This window comes from Branchiostoma lanceolatum, chromosome 5 (assembly GCF_035083965.1).
Source record: "Branchiostoma lanceolatum isolate klBraLanc5 chromosome 5, klBraLanc5.hap2, whole genome shotgun sequence".
In the NCBI taxonomy this organism is placed as follows: domain Eukaryota; kingdom Metazoa; phylum Chordata; class Leptocardii; order Amphioxiformes; family Branchiostomatidae; genus Branchiostoma; species Branchiostoma lanceolatum.
In genome coordinates this window covers 9668911-9682963 of record NC_089726.1, presented here as the reverse complement: position 1 = coordinate 9682963, position 14053 = coordinate 9668911, and the positions used below count along the sequence as shown (strand labels likewise).

Here is a 14053-nt window from a genome sequence, read left to right as displayed (position 1 = left end):
ACTTTCGCGAAGTTGGTTCACCAAATTCACTCCAATTGTTAACCAATTGTTGAAAATCTTATGGCAATGCTACCTGCAAGAGGAGACTTTGGGACAAGAATCAGAAATCATTTAGATCATTTTAATTGAACAGACCAATACCATACAGCGACGTAAAAACAGCCAGAGAAATTTTTCAACCATGTCCACATAGCCCATCTATAACTTTAATTTACATATAATCTGTTTTAATTGTATTCTATCTAAGACTAAGCTAGATACAATGTCTGCAATCATTTCCATATTAACACTAATAGGCTATGTTTGGGGAATCTGTTGTACTCCGTTCTTCCCAACTGCAAATAAATTTATAGTCAAATTTGACGACTTTTCAAATATATCATAGCTATTCTTGTAGCCATTCTTGTAGCCATTCTCCATCCTGATACATGTGCTTCATCACTCCTTTTAAATTCTTCTTCAACAAACTCTTCTAAAAGAAATTTACACTCCTCTTGACGCAATTAACACCGTTCCTTCTGCATCAGTCTGCACCAGATAAATTCTTCGGACGAAAGACATACATATATCCCCATTATGTTATCCTTTGAACACCTGTTAATCGAAAGTCTACTACTTTTAAAAATTAAGATAATTGTCAAGTATTTTCTTCACATACTTGAACAGCGTAATGTTTTCGTTGAAGCTCCTTTTTCTTACATCAATCTGTGAAAAGTTATATTTCTTCTCCTGTGAATTTCTGGTTAAGCTGGCTACAATGATGTTTGAGATCGGTGCTGGGAGTTTGCCGTAGGAGGGGGGTAGGGGATTTGAACTTCCTCGGTGGGAGGGTAGGGGAAGGTCCCGCGTGGTGGGTAGGAGTTCCTCCGCTCTTCTTTAGCCGTCTCTACGTTGACGTTGGGCGGGATTCGGGCCGGCTCTGAGGCGCTGGTTCTCATAGTCCTTAAGGGGTAGATAGCGGGACCTTCTAGGCCGACTATAAGGGGGGACAAAGAAGACGATATGATGATTATGACATGAACGTTTTGTGTGGTTATACAAACAGAGCACGTCGGCAGAACGTAATGCTCGTACTGTGATTAGCCTGCGATTTAAATCTATTATAGCTGCCGAGTCTCTTTCGCTGTCTTTGGTCGGAGTTGCATCAGAATAACAGCCGTTGCATAAGATTTGTATTTGGACGCAACTAGATAAACCTATACGAGATACCAACCTTAAATACGCGAACCGTAAGCGCTTAATACGTTCTGTCGACGTGCCCACAAAGAGCAGTTACGTGGAGTGTAAAGTGTCTGTGCTCATATCCTGACTCTGCTGACCTATACAGTACATTGTGACGTCTTCGTTTTTCAGCATGAGTACTGATGACTCGAGTACGTACGTAGTTTTTCACGACATAACAAAATTGTTACGGTAATCTTCAATTAGATTTTTCTATATGTCACCCATATGCACTGAAAGACGAAGTCATGAATAAATCAGATTAGCAAGGCTATAGGATCTACATCATATGGATATCAAGAGTTCCAAGGCATTTATCATAAGGCAGTCACTTACTATCAACAGGCATGTCTCTGTTGGGGTGTTTCATCCTGTAGAGCCAGCAGTAGGGGAAGAAGAAGCAGCACAGCACCGTAACGGACAGCAATAACACCACCGCAGCAAACGCTATGGCAAAATACGCGCCACCACTGCAAGGAAAAATATACCACACTTACCATAAACAGTAGTGGTGGGGATGGGCATGCATCTACTGATACACGATCATAAGTGAACTAAATGGTCCTAAATACTACAAATATATGATGATGGCACCATTGCTTACCTATTTCTAAAGTTGATAGCACCAGAACGTTTGTTGACAATGAAGACAAGATAAGGCATTCATCTTCGAATTCACATCTTCATCCATCCATCCATCCATCCATCTATCCATCCATCTATCCATCCATCCATCCATCCATCCATCTATCCATCCATCCATCCATCCATCCATCCATCCATCCATCCATCTATCCATCCATCCATCCATCCATTCATTCATTCATTCATTCATTCACTCGTCCACCCCCCTCCCTCCTTCTTCCACCACACCGCTGTATCTCACCTGAGGTTGATGGCTGGCGGAATGACGTCCGTCTCCTTGAAGGGGCAGCAGTACCTGAAGGTGCTGGTCCCGCAGCAGTACAGCCACGTGCTCAGCCCGTCCGAGCTCTCGTGCATGGGACAGTGGAAATCCGCACGATGTCGTCCCATGGCGGCGTCATAGTAGCCCTCACACGGTTCTCCTGACAAGCAAAAAATCAACAGACACTCTCATTGTCAATATCATGTCTGTACCTCATTATGAATTTTGTGCTGTTTTTTCATCTCTACCTCTGTATTGTATATTTTGTTGACTTAAGTTGAATTCTATGTCGATTTATTTATGTTGGTTATTCATATTGTATTATTATGTTTTGATTTTGTGTATAATTTTGTATATTTCGGCATGGCGGCCTTGAAAAGGTGACCCCTGCGGGGGTACGTCTATTTCGTCATGCCATCCATTTTTATGGAGAAGTTCAATAGATAAATGTCCCAGCATATGCGTGGTCTTGGCTACCCCTTCTGTGTCATTTTGCTGGCATTTGTATATTGTTTTTCACAGATAAGAAGAAGAACTTTATTGCACGACAATTGTACCTGGTACAAAGTATGGCAAGAATTCATAAACATAATACAAAGTAGAAGTATAGAATAACACTTAACATCCTAATTGATAATACAATACAATAAGGGCTAGCAGATATAGCATCCTAATCACTAATACAATACAATAAGGGCTAGAATACATTTTGATATAGCGTAACAGTTATGATCATAAATAAGATCACCACGTATCTGCTCTGAAATTAGGACACTAAATATATAAATACACAATGGCTAACGTTACATCAGTACAACTACTACTGATAATGACTGGCCGTTTCATGGTTCCTGGTTTCTACGACTATCCTTTTTAAATTGTACTTCTTGCCAATGTAACATCTACACCCACTGCGTCTAAGTTCATTTTGATAAAGCACATTGTACCGCTACGTTCCCCCAGAATCATGTGACGTTTCCTCTTTAAGCTAGCGCAAGTGTTCCTGACTTCAAACCCTGAATTATGATTACGGCCATAATCATAATTCAGGGTTTGCCGCCTGGGAGACCATCTCATAATCATAAAGATTCCGCATTAGCTCCAGCCCCTCTCTGTATGCTATGGACTTGTCCCTAAACACAGCAACGCATTCTTGACTGTACCAGAATACAGAGGCCGTCACAGATATAGTATCATGTTGTCTGGAAACTGATATAGCAACGTACATGCTTTCAACAAGGTCCTCACTTACCAATATCTACCAGCTCCATATTTTTCCAAACTTCAAAGCAAGACTGTCCTTGATATCAACTATGCAGTCTGTCTGGCCTTCGTCTTATCTTAATTTGTCTCCTCAATTCCACGGACAGATTCAACCCATCTGTCCACTGCCGCATTTCAGCTTCCGAGTGTGGGTAAAAATATCCCATGTCAGGGGCGAGTGTCACGTCGGGCGATGCCACTCCGACGGGTCGGGCAGGGGTGGAACTGGGACAAATTTAGCCTCCCTGTCTGAGGATATGTTCGTTTGACTGTGCGAACTGCCATGCATATGTGCCACCGACTTTCTTAATCCTGGATTAGCAAAAAGAAACATACAAGTCGATCCGACAGAACGACTTGATGGTTTTACCTTGCTCTGACGAACGACTTCTAGGCAATTGAAAGTACAGTTCGTTTCGTCCCTGTGTCAGGGAAGAGGCCAATAAAATGAAAAGCAGTTCCTTTCAATATTGGGTGAGGTCGCTTCTGCAACTGCACTCATCAAGGCTTTCTCACGTCAAAAGTTTACTAATCATGCATGGACAACAATTAAAACTTTCGACGAAAACTATTAGTCCCCTGGATCTTTTTTGTTGCAGCGGGCGTTATTGAAATATGCAGCTAAGGAAGTTGCGACGTACGCGTGTATCAACACAATGCATAGCGAGCTCAGTCTCTTACCGGCTTACCTAACAAACCTGTCTTGTCTTTGTCCCCTGGGTGAAAAGTGATCCCCCTTCATGCAAATCTCACCTGTGTGACGTCAGAGACAGGTGAGAAGGGGTCATCGAACTGATGATGACAGGTCGTTTTTCCGGTTTTGTGTCTGAATGACGACATCACAAAGACCAAGACTCAACCCATGACATTAAGATTTGGAAGGGAATTTTACAGAGTCTGTCCAGAAGAAGTGTCGACTTTTATGATGTTTCGGTCCGTGTTGTTGGTGATCGCGGTGTTATTTTCCACAGGTGAGCTCACTAAGATAGTACGTACATCTTTACAGAGTGGTGTAGAAATCTATGATCCGCGAAACTGAACATTCTCTCGTCCTTGTGATTTTGACATTTCGCCAAGAACGCTGGAATCTTTCGGTCGATCCAGACATTGTTTACCCTCCCTGCTTCATCAGAGTAACCGTTCTGGAGTATCTTACATATCTGGTCTTCCGTATATATCTCGCAACCTACCTATAAACAGTGGGGAGGGGTGCAACACGACATACCTGATCTCTTACTAACACTAGACGTCACGACCAAGCCTAAGTCAGTGGGCGGATCGTGTAGTTTCACTTCCGTTTGAGGTCTCGGTCACAGAGCAGCGTTATAACCCATTTTGCTGTAGAATGTAAATTATACAACACAGAGAGGGCTCAACTTTATAGACAGATACAACCATGTTTTCATACTTCATACACCTAAACAATACAGACAAATTATTATATTTCTAATGAGTTCAGACAGACCTTTGATTATGAAACATATCTGCTCTTATATTTTTACCACTACCGTGACTGTTTTAATACAAGCCAGTGGCCTTCACCTTTGACACTGCACATGCGAATCTACCAATGGGCTTATATGATCTTACGTACACGTACAACATTCCCACAGCGGCAGCGGAGTACTGCCAGCAGTACGGCTTCTCCTGTCCGCGGAAGAACCGAGGGATTTTCCTGAACGATGACGATGATGAGATCTACTGTTGTAAAGACAAGCGGGGCTGCTGTGACAGCTGCTGGGACGCCGTGGACACCAGTAACTGTGCAAACATCATTGACAGCGCAGTAGGCATTGGGTAGGTTTACATTAAAAAGCTAAAATATCATCATATCGAATCTTTCAAAACTCGTAGTCTGCATGTGGCGCGTCTTACTTGATGGGAACAAAGTCTGTGGAAAAACTATGGCTGATATTTTCTTTGTCATGTGAATGTGTGTCCTTATGCTGATAAATGGTACACATCTACATGAGTACAGGAATATTTCGTTATTCACCCCGATGGTTCATAACAGGTTTCCTTGCGAAGTGTGTGTTTTACCCTTAATCACTACCAGTCAATGTTTTGATGGTTTTGTTCAACTACATGTTGCTTCAAGACCTTTTTATAACTGTTCAAGACGCGCAAATGAAACGTCTTTGTTCTTGTAGCGTTACTGTGATTATCGGAATCGTGGTGGCCATTGTAGCGGTGGTCACCGTTGCCGTGGTACTGTGTGTGTGCTGCTGCTGCCAGTGTGCCAAACAGGGAAGGAACCAGGGGCATGTCTACCAGCCACAACCGCAGGGTAGGCACTCTTCTAACCAAACTGTTGTCATAGGACAGATTCGTATCCATAGACTTTGTTACGGTTATCAGCATCAGTGTTTGGCTCACAGTAGTTAAAAGAAAGATTAGCATATTTGCTTGGACTGTTAGAAAGTGAAGTGAAGTGAACTTTATTGCTCAACAATCGTACATAGTACAATGTATGGCATGAAATCAACAATACTACAAGGCTAATCTATCCTACAATTCTAAGAACAAAATATTTTCGAAGTGTATTTGTTACAAAATATAGTCATGTATGGGTAATTCTGTCTCGCTTTTCGAATGATTTATGGAGAAATTGACCTATGTACATGGATATAGGAGTCTGACATGACAACAGTACATAGAAATGCTTTGCACTTCTGACTCAATAAATAAAACGGTCTGGCTTGGGATGAAGAAGGTAAATGGAGCTACACATTTTTTTCAGGTAAATACACCCCAAACACTCCCATCTTTACCTTGCCGTTTTGTTATGCTTGAAGAAGCCTAAGATCTTCCATGCCCTGCTGTCGAATAAGATCATAAACAGTGTACTTTATTTAGTTATACTTTCATTTTGGTGATGTTTATGAGTGTTATTTATTCTGTACACAGGTCAACAGATGGCTGTTATAACCCAGCAGGGCCAGTATCCCTCTGCCCCTGCAGCCCCACCGTACGCCCCAGCTGGCCAGTACCCCCCTCCAGCCGGCCAGTACCCCCCTCCAGCCGGCCAGCACCCCCCTCCTGTGGCAGGACAGTACCCCCCACCGCTCGCTGGCCAGTACCCCCCTTCGGCAGCTTACCCATCAGCACCCCCACCGTACTCACAGGAAGCCCCGTACCCACAGAAGATGTAACAAGAACGACACAGAAACAGGCAGAATCTCTGGATAAACAACTTCCCTTCCTCCATTGCAAGAAAGTATCAGCATATATCCTGGCACAGTCAACCTCAATTCATGTTTAGGTTACCAGCAATAACAGTGTTAAGATATCCCGCTACACTATAATTTGTTACTCTCATATCATCATTTCGTGTGTTTTTTTTGGAGTTTTTTTTCAAGTTTTAATAAAATTTGTATCTACACCTATATATATATAGCCGATATAACCACCCTTCGGCGTAACACACCAGCTTCAAGATGACTATGACTATAATTTTGGGACATGTTAACATTTGTTTATAGTATCTGAGGGTACAGATGATAGTATTGTAATGCCCTGATGAAACATTTTCTCCTGGTTACTGGGTAAATAGTAAAGATTTTATGACAGCGATGCGTTCTTCGACAAATTTTGTCCTATTCAATGAACAAAATGAAACAATATAATTGTTTTAAAACTTACCTTAGCTTAATTGCTACTATATTGTCTTATTGCTTGTGACATCTTCGTTATGGCTTTTTGCGATTCAACATTCTTGGTTGAAATACCAACGCATCTTTCAATCGTTAGAATGATGCAATAAACAGGCTTAGAATGGTCCACCAATTTAAGTAAAAGTCTGTCTAAATTTCTTTCTGAGTTCATGCTATGCTTCACATTGGGTAATGTGCACTAAATTAACTTAACTGGCAGCTAAGCAGGAACCCATAGGTTTCCACATCCACCTGAATTTTCATAATGTGCTCTACAAGGCGGTCTATGGTAGCTTCCTGACCTTTATTCTCCCGCCAAGTATCTAACATTTCAAAGATGGCCTGTTGCACGTTGTTAGGGTGGTTAGCCTTGAAGTGGTACAGTTGTGCACGGGTGAAGCCAAGTTCATAATTGAGCTGCTCCCATTCGGCACCGAGGTTTGTAGAGAGAGTCTGGAGCTGCTGAGTTGTTACCACTTTATCCTGCAAGAAATAAAATTAAATATGACTCAAATCAATTCGTTTGGTTGTATTGGGCTGACATATTAGTCAGGAAGGTGAGAAGCAGTGCAAGACGAAAGTTAGAAACAACTTCCTGGTTCTAATTTGCATCACTATACAGGAATATCATCTGCAAGACTTTCCTTGTACATGTAATTGTAATGAAGGTTCTTTTAACCTTTTAATACTTTTCCAGTCATGCGCTGGAATTGAGTTCTTCTGTGTACATTGCTACTCAGCTTAGCCTCTGTCACTAGAATGTAGACCAGACAAATGTCTGTTTGTTTTCTTAATAGCTGCTTGAAAAAGAACACAGTGAACTCTACCTCCGCATTTGGCATCGGTGCCTCGGGGTTCTCCTGTCCCGCTGCATCTCTTACTACATCAATCTCATCAGCATCTGGTCTGTGCCCATCGTTGTCACGGCCAGCGCCAATGGGTTTCAAATGAATTTCAGGCCCAGGACCTCGTCTATGTCTAAATGTGTACCACAGACATATCAAAACCATAATCAACAATACTACCACCGGTACCAAGACCGACACAAATATGATCCATATCTTTGTCTTGTCATTATTCCCGGATGACGAAGGAATGGCTCTGTGGCCCGATGTTGACTTGGCTGCCATGAAAGGTTTAGTCGCGTCCATCCCTGACGTTTGGTCGTCGTTTGATCCAGTTGTTGTATAGTACTGCGTGCTGAGGACGACACCGTGAGTGTCTGTTTTTCTGCCGGTGGCAGTGACGATTCGTGCAGATGGACTGGAGTACGCACTACTGTACACACCCACACCTGTTGTTGTCGTTGTTGTTTTTGTAACTTTAGTTGTTGCGCTATCCATAGTTGCAGGTGTAGTGCAGACCATGTCATCAACATGGACGTCATCAATGGCTTGGTCAATGAGATGCTCCGGTGAAGCACACGTGACATTTTCTCTGAGGAAAATCTCAGCGGATGTGACTACCATCCATTCCTTCAAACCTCGGAGATGACAGTCGCATAACCAAGGGTTATTGTTTAGGTCAATCCTTCTTATGGACCTGAGACTACTGAAAAAGGAAGCGTTCACAGTACGAATGTTGTTGCTATCTAGCGCCAAAATCTGTAGATTCTCAAGCCGCTCTAGGCCAGCTGGAACGGCGACCAGGCTGTTTTTATTCAAGAAGATGTATTTCAGCTTTGGTGAGTTTTGAAACGCGTCGTTGTCTACGAAAGAAATATTGTTGGAAGCGAGATGGAGGATTTCTAAATTTGGCATGTTTGCGAATGTTTGTCCTGGTACGGTTCTGAGGTTGTTTCTTGGCAGGTAGAGTTCTTTAAGATGCGAAAATGCTGAGATGTCCGAATTGTTGACCTCACTGATACTGTTTCCGTCCAAGTGGAGTTTTTCGACAGTCGCAGGTATGTTGGGAGGAATCGCTGAAAGGCCTTTATTGATGCAGAGCACCTCCGTTCCGCTAGGGCACATGCACTCTGATGGGCACTGCTGAAGACTCGCCTTGAAAACGAGGGTCAGGAAGAGAAATAGAGCATGTGTCTTGGCAATGGACGCCATCCTGTTCTTGTATGGATACCAGGTGTTTGTGGGTGGTGTGTTGTGGCCTAGTGCAGGTCAGCTCTAACCATGGCGCTGTGAGAACCTGTAATGAACGGAATGTGTGCACAAGTGACAAGACAATGTCATATGACCTCAGGAATGTGAACGGGCAACGGGAACGCATGACTCATCACATATGTCACACACAGCAAGTTAGTATGGTTATGCTAGTATGCTGTTCCATGTGAAGTATGTCACACAAACTTATTTAACAACCCGATGAAATCATCATTGAATTTAATAGAAAGAATTACGTTACAGTCGCCCACGTTAACGTTTTCCATACTAGTATATATTGGAACAGAGTTAACGTTATGGTTGTTTTTGCATGACACCCAACATACATTCGTAATTCGCGACATATCGCGCTTTCATCAAAGCACGAAATGTCTGGATAGCCGTAACAATGTCGTGTTGTATCAACAACAATGGTACGGCAGAGGTAAATAGCATAAAAGGAACAGGACACAATATAAATGTTTAGCACGTAAAAAAACACATACATGCACACACGCACAGACACAAATACATTAGACACACACGCACACACACACGCGCGCACATGCACACAGAGGCATCTACATGACATACATGTATCATGAAGTAAATTTGGAGAACAAGGGTAGGAATGGCCACCACTCTATTATGACTGTTTGCTCACCTGAAACTTAATTATTTCAAAACGAAGACGTCGCCCGAACCATTCTTCATGCCAACCTCCAGGTATATCATAACAGGTACGTTTACAACAAGATTCACGCTATCTAAGCTAAGTGTTACATGTAACGTTAGTACAACAGATACCGGAACCTCAATTATACAGGAAACGGTAGAATGAAAAAATCCCATGATGCAATTGGACGGGGACTTCCTTGAGCTATTTTTAGAGTCACACAGCAACAAAAATCATTCCAGAAAATGAAAATCAGACAAAACTTAATCTTACTCCACTTCCTTAACGTTAACCACGAGATAATATATATAATCACCTGCTCGTGTTAAAATTTACCGTGATTACACTTGTCCAACTGGCTCCAGGTGCATGTGACGTCGGCACCAGCTGATAGTGTATAGACTGTTTGTACACGCTCTGTTGAATTACAATGAACCTGTCCTCCCGTAGGTCTCAGGTAGAACATAGATAGCGCCTCCTGTTGATTTTGTCTGGAACAGTCACAATAGTCTGGTGCCATGCGTATGTACATGGACAACGCACACACAGACACACACAGACAGACACACACACACATAAAGATACACACACATATGTACACGCACACACCAGGAAGAGCCGAGGTAGCTAGAACGAAAAGCACAACAGGTTATAGTGTTAATGACTGGATTTTTGGTTAAAAATGGGTTCTAGCCACATTTATCGATCCAATGTATTTAGCTTAGGTATAATTCATAGTCACATTGATGTCTATAAAGTTCATCTGCAAGTAACTTACGATTTCACTTATCGCATTCTATCACCTGGAAGGACGGCATGTCTCTAATGCTTCAAATCAATTAGTCTAAACGTCTTTCTACTCTGTCTTACTATCTGAGGTTGTCCTCTCTTTGCACCTCAATGCAAAATGACTGTGGAGCTTTAGATTGTGGTCGATATAAACGTTTGTTTGTTTGTTTGTTTGAACCTTTGTTTATTCATGATAAGCTCAAATCGGCACGCAGGCCGCTTTTCATTGAGGTCATGAGGGAAGAGGTAAGGGTCAGATACAATATAACAGAGATAAACAGTCATTTGAGTCCTAATAACTCTATCAACATATATCATTACATATTTATGGTACAACAATATACAATTTCTACAACATACAACATAAAGTAGGGCGAAAGCTGATTCATGGTCCGTGTCCGTTCGTTTAGTTCATTTCCGTTACTTCAAGAGTCTCTTAAAGGAAGTCAGATTCGGAGCCGTACGTGTGTCTGGCGGTAGGCTGTTCCAGACATAAGAACGTAAGAACGTGATCACCATTATCTGTGATTTCAGATATAGTATGTCTTTAGATCTGCGTCCATTTCTCTGGGCCGGGGATAGGCGTGTAAGAATCTACACAGTTGCTAGAGAAGTTATGAATTCTATACATCTTTGTGCTTAATGTTAATGATTTCTATACGTCTTATTGTTATTTTCAGAATCTTAAAATTCAACAAAAATGATTGCCAGCCAGATGGCGCTATGAATAAGATGTGAGAAGTGCATGCGCGGCATCCAAGACGCTGTTAAAATCAAATTGTTATTTCTTCGACAGGTTAACATACCAATGTTAACATTCAGGTCTATAGATGTGGTGCTTCTGGAATCGACTGCTGACAATCATTACCAGGATTTACGGGGAAGACACGCGATATCGACAAGCTGTCATAGATTCATGTTTCAGCGGATTATCCGATACTGGCCCTTCGGCTTTTCCACCAGAAATTGACAGAAACACAAATTTGTTGCGAGCGAGACGAAATGCCGGTCAATTCCAATCGCAGACTTAAGCCACACTTACGCCTGTATACGTAGTGATGCTTAGCTATAGGAATCGAATTCTATTACACGGCCTCAACTTGCTGTGGAATTGCCCCATCCTCGGAGATGACAGATAAGGTGTAATACTTTTAATCTGATTTAGCCTAAAGACTGCTGGCTCGACATGAAATGAAGCCCATCCGATCTTTGGCACCTAGAAATATCGGTCCGAGCCCTTCTTGGGGAGGAGATATGGGGATTAATTGTCGAACGGCCAGTAGGTTAGGTTGGAGGGCAGGAGTGTTAAAGCCGGGGGTTCAGGCGTCTGTATACAGACGACTTCTTTGACCTCGCCATGTAAATGACCGTCTGTAGAGGTGAAGGTCTGGGGAGATCTATGGACACTGGAGTCTCTGTTTTGATTTCACATTTCGTCTCGGAAGAATTGTTGCGTTTTGTGAAATCTTGAAGGATAGGATTAGCTAAATAGCTACATGTGGATCCAAATAAAGTCAACGTCAAAGATTAATTAATTACCTTCGTCTAGTTTTCGTCAGTGTTCGTGTGTGAGTGTCCTAGCTTCCTTCCTTCCTTATTTCTGTGAATACGATAACTCAAGAATGCCTGTTTGGATTGTCGTGATACTTGGTATGTAGATAGGTCTTCCTGAGGCCTAAAATGATTAGATTTTGGGCCCACTAGCAGTATGCTATAGTACTGCAGCGGAACTTTCGGTTTTGATATCTCGTGTTCTAGACATGCTATGGTCATGATTTTTTAGTGGTAGATAGCTCTTATTACAGAATGGAATTCTTGTCAAGTTTGTTTCAGTTTTAAGCTAGCATGCTATACTTACAAACATAATACTCATATAGGGCTACAATTGAAACGGTCTATATACTTATATCCATGGCGACCGTTCACCCAGTTCACCCTTTTTTTCGGCATTTCCCGCACACGGTCACTCGATCTATCACCCTCCACGAGTAAACGATTCCCATTTACTATTTCTGTGATCGCAACAAGATTTACCAGACTGTGCGATACGAACTTTTGATCCAATTTCCAAGCTTCCAACTTTATAAGGCTACAATAAGTCACGGTGCGACAGAAATCCGATAGACTACACACTTCCATCGGGGAAAGTTGAATGGCTGGCTGACCTGTGATTAAAATTACGAAGGTGGGACGAGCTGGATCGATGTTGGTCCGAAGATGAGTCTCTCTGATCCCACCGGCCCTGTTTCAGGAGACGGAGGGGCTTAAGGTCAAGCTGCCATAGCTTATCATTAGGTCCTACCAGACAACAAGATACTGTGAGAAATTTATCATTGCTGCGGAGTGGGAGAATCATTAACCCATTGTAAAGCTACTCTCTTGGTTTTTCGGCATACAGGGTATGTATGTCAGATTAACGATGGACCAAGAGCGTAGTACATGTAAAATGTATGCGGTGGTCATTCTGGAAAGCCCCCAAGCCAGATGGCCTTTTGTTCCTTTTTATGCCGCGCAAATTGATCGAAGCTCGATGGTTGAGTGATCTATAAGGTTTAGTATTACTACTTATTAATCGTGGTCTCTTCCGCTGCATCAACTGGAGACATGTTGACTGAGTGGTTGTCTGGAGGGACGTTGGCAGCTCAACTTCAGTTTGCATATTTCGTTTCCTCTTCGTGTATCACATAATGAAGTTTTCATTGAGTTCAGCTCTCAGGCATGTGCCGTTAGTTAGTATCAGTCCTCTCTGTACAGCACTACCTTTCATCATCGGAGTTCCATCAGGATTGATCCTCTATTCATTATTTACATGTACCTTTACCGAAAACCAATGCCCGGTGTGTCAGCGACTGGTCATGAATCACCGAGGGCAGGTCCGGTCATAGTCTCAATTGATGAATGATCTTGTCTTTTGCTCAGGTCTTTGTATATCCCTCCACTTTGGGCAGTACTTTCCTCGGGATGAAAATGTTAGAAGCTAGTATAAATCCAAACCACGGTCCATTCATTATTGACGTCTGTATCTGGCCGTGTATGACAGACACCTACTGATATTGCACGGTCTGTGAATCTTATGCCACCAGCAACATTTACTTTACTCCAGCAGAACGCCAGCTGAAGAAAAGATGCGCGCAAGCATGACTGGATGACGATACCATGGCGAAGAAACTTTCTTCAAAAGAGTTGATCAAAGAATATTTCAAAAGAGCCGCAGACGGCGCGACTTCGTTGAAATTCCCTCTGATACTTCCAAGGCACTACAGATTACCAAGACTAATTCGAACCGGCGTCGTCTTGCATTTATGTGAGAAACGTTATTCAGTGATACGGGGGAGTGAATAAACCGTTATGTTATCGGCAAAAGGCAAGGTAATGCAACCTTGAAACAGCACTCGCGACTCGCTGCATCTTTGAGCATTAAAACGTACACGGTTGAAGATCCAGGAAC

At 42.4% G+C, this 14053-nt stretch overlaps 4 protein-coding genes across 5 annotated transcripts in view; 2 read left to right on the top strand and 2 right to left on the bottom strand.

Annotated features, from left to right (window-relative positions):
* The window catches only part of LOC136434933 (mitochondrial carnitine/acylcarnitine carrier protein-like), a 154432-nt gene that overhangs the window by 30126 nt on the left and 110253 nt on the right, over positions 1-14053 (top strand). The gene's annotated exons all lie outside the window — the stretch shown is intronic.
* LOC136434923 (uncharacterized) lies at positions 108-3589 on the bottom strand. The gene is made up of 4 exons (XM_066428036.1): positions 3381-3589; positions 2108-2288; positions 1558-1691; positions 108-976 (listed from the first exon to the last, which is right to left on the bottom strand). The coding sequence occupies exons 1-4, from the start codon at positions 3397-3399 to the stop codon at positions 753-755; spliced, it is 558 nt and encodes a 185-aa protein (XP_066284133.1). The 5' UTR covers positions 3400-3589; the 3' UTR covers positions 108-752.
* Positions 4227-7032, top strand: LOC136434921 (uncharacterized). The gene is made up of 4 exons (XM_066428034.1): positions 4227-4362; positions 5005-5188; positions 5542-5678; positions 6299-7032. The coding sequence occupies exons 1-4, from the start codon at positions 4254-4256 to the stop codon at positions 6541-6543; spliced, it is 675 nt and encodes a 224-aa protein (XP_066284131.1). The 5' UTR covers positions 4227-4253; the 3' UTR covers positions 6544-7032.
* LOC136434920 (immunoglobulin superfamily member 10-like) lies at positions 6570-10225 on the bottom strand. 2 transcript variants are annotated; one of them, XM_066428032.1, is made up of 3 exons: positions 10133-10225; positions 7872-9186; positions 6570-7527 (listed from the first exon to the last, which is right to left on the bottom strand). In XM_066428032.1, the coding sequence occupies exons 2-3, from the start codon at positions 9099-9101 to the stop codon at positions 7249-7251; spliced, it is 1509 nt and encodes a 502-aa protein (XP_066284129.1). In that variant the 5' UTR covers positions 9102-9186; positions 10133-10225; the 3' UTR covers positions 6570-7248. The 2 variants fall into 2 exon arrangements, with proteins under 2 accessions (XP_066284129.1, XP_066284128.1); XM_066428031.1 differs by lacking the exon at positions 10133-10225 and adding an exon at positions 9805-10092.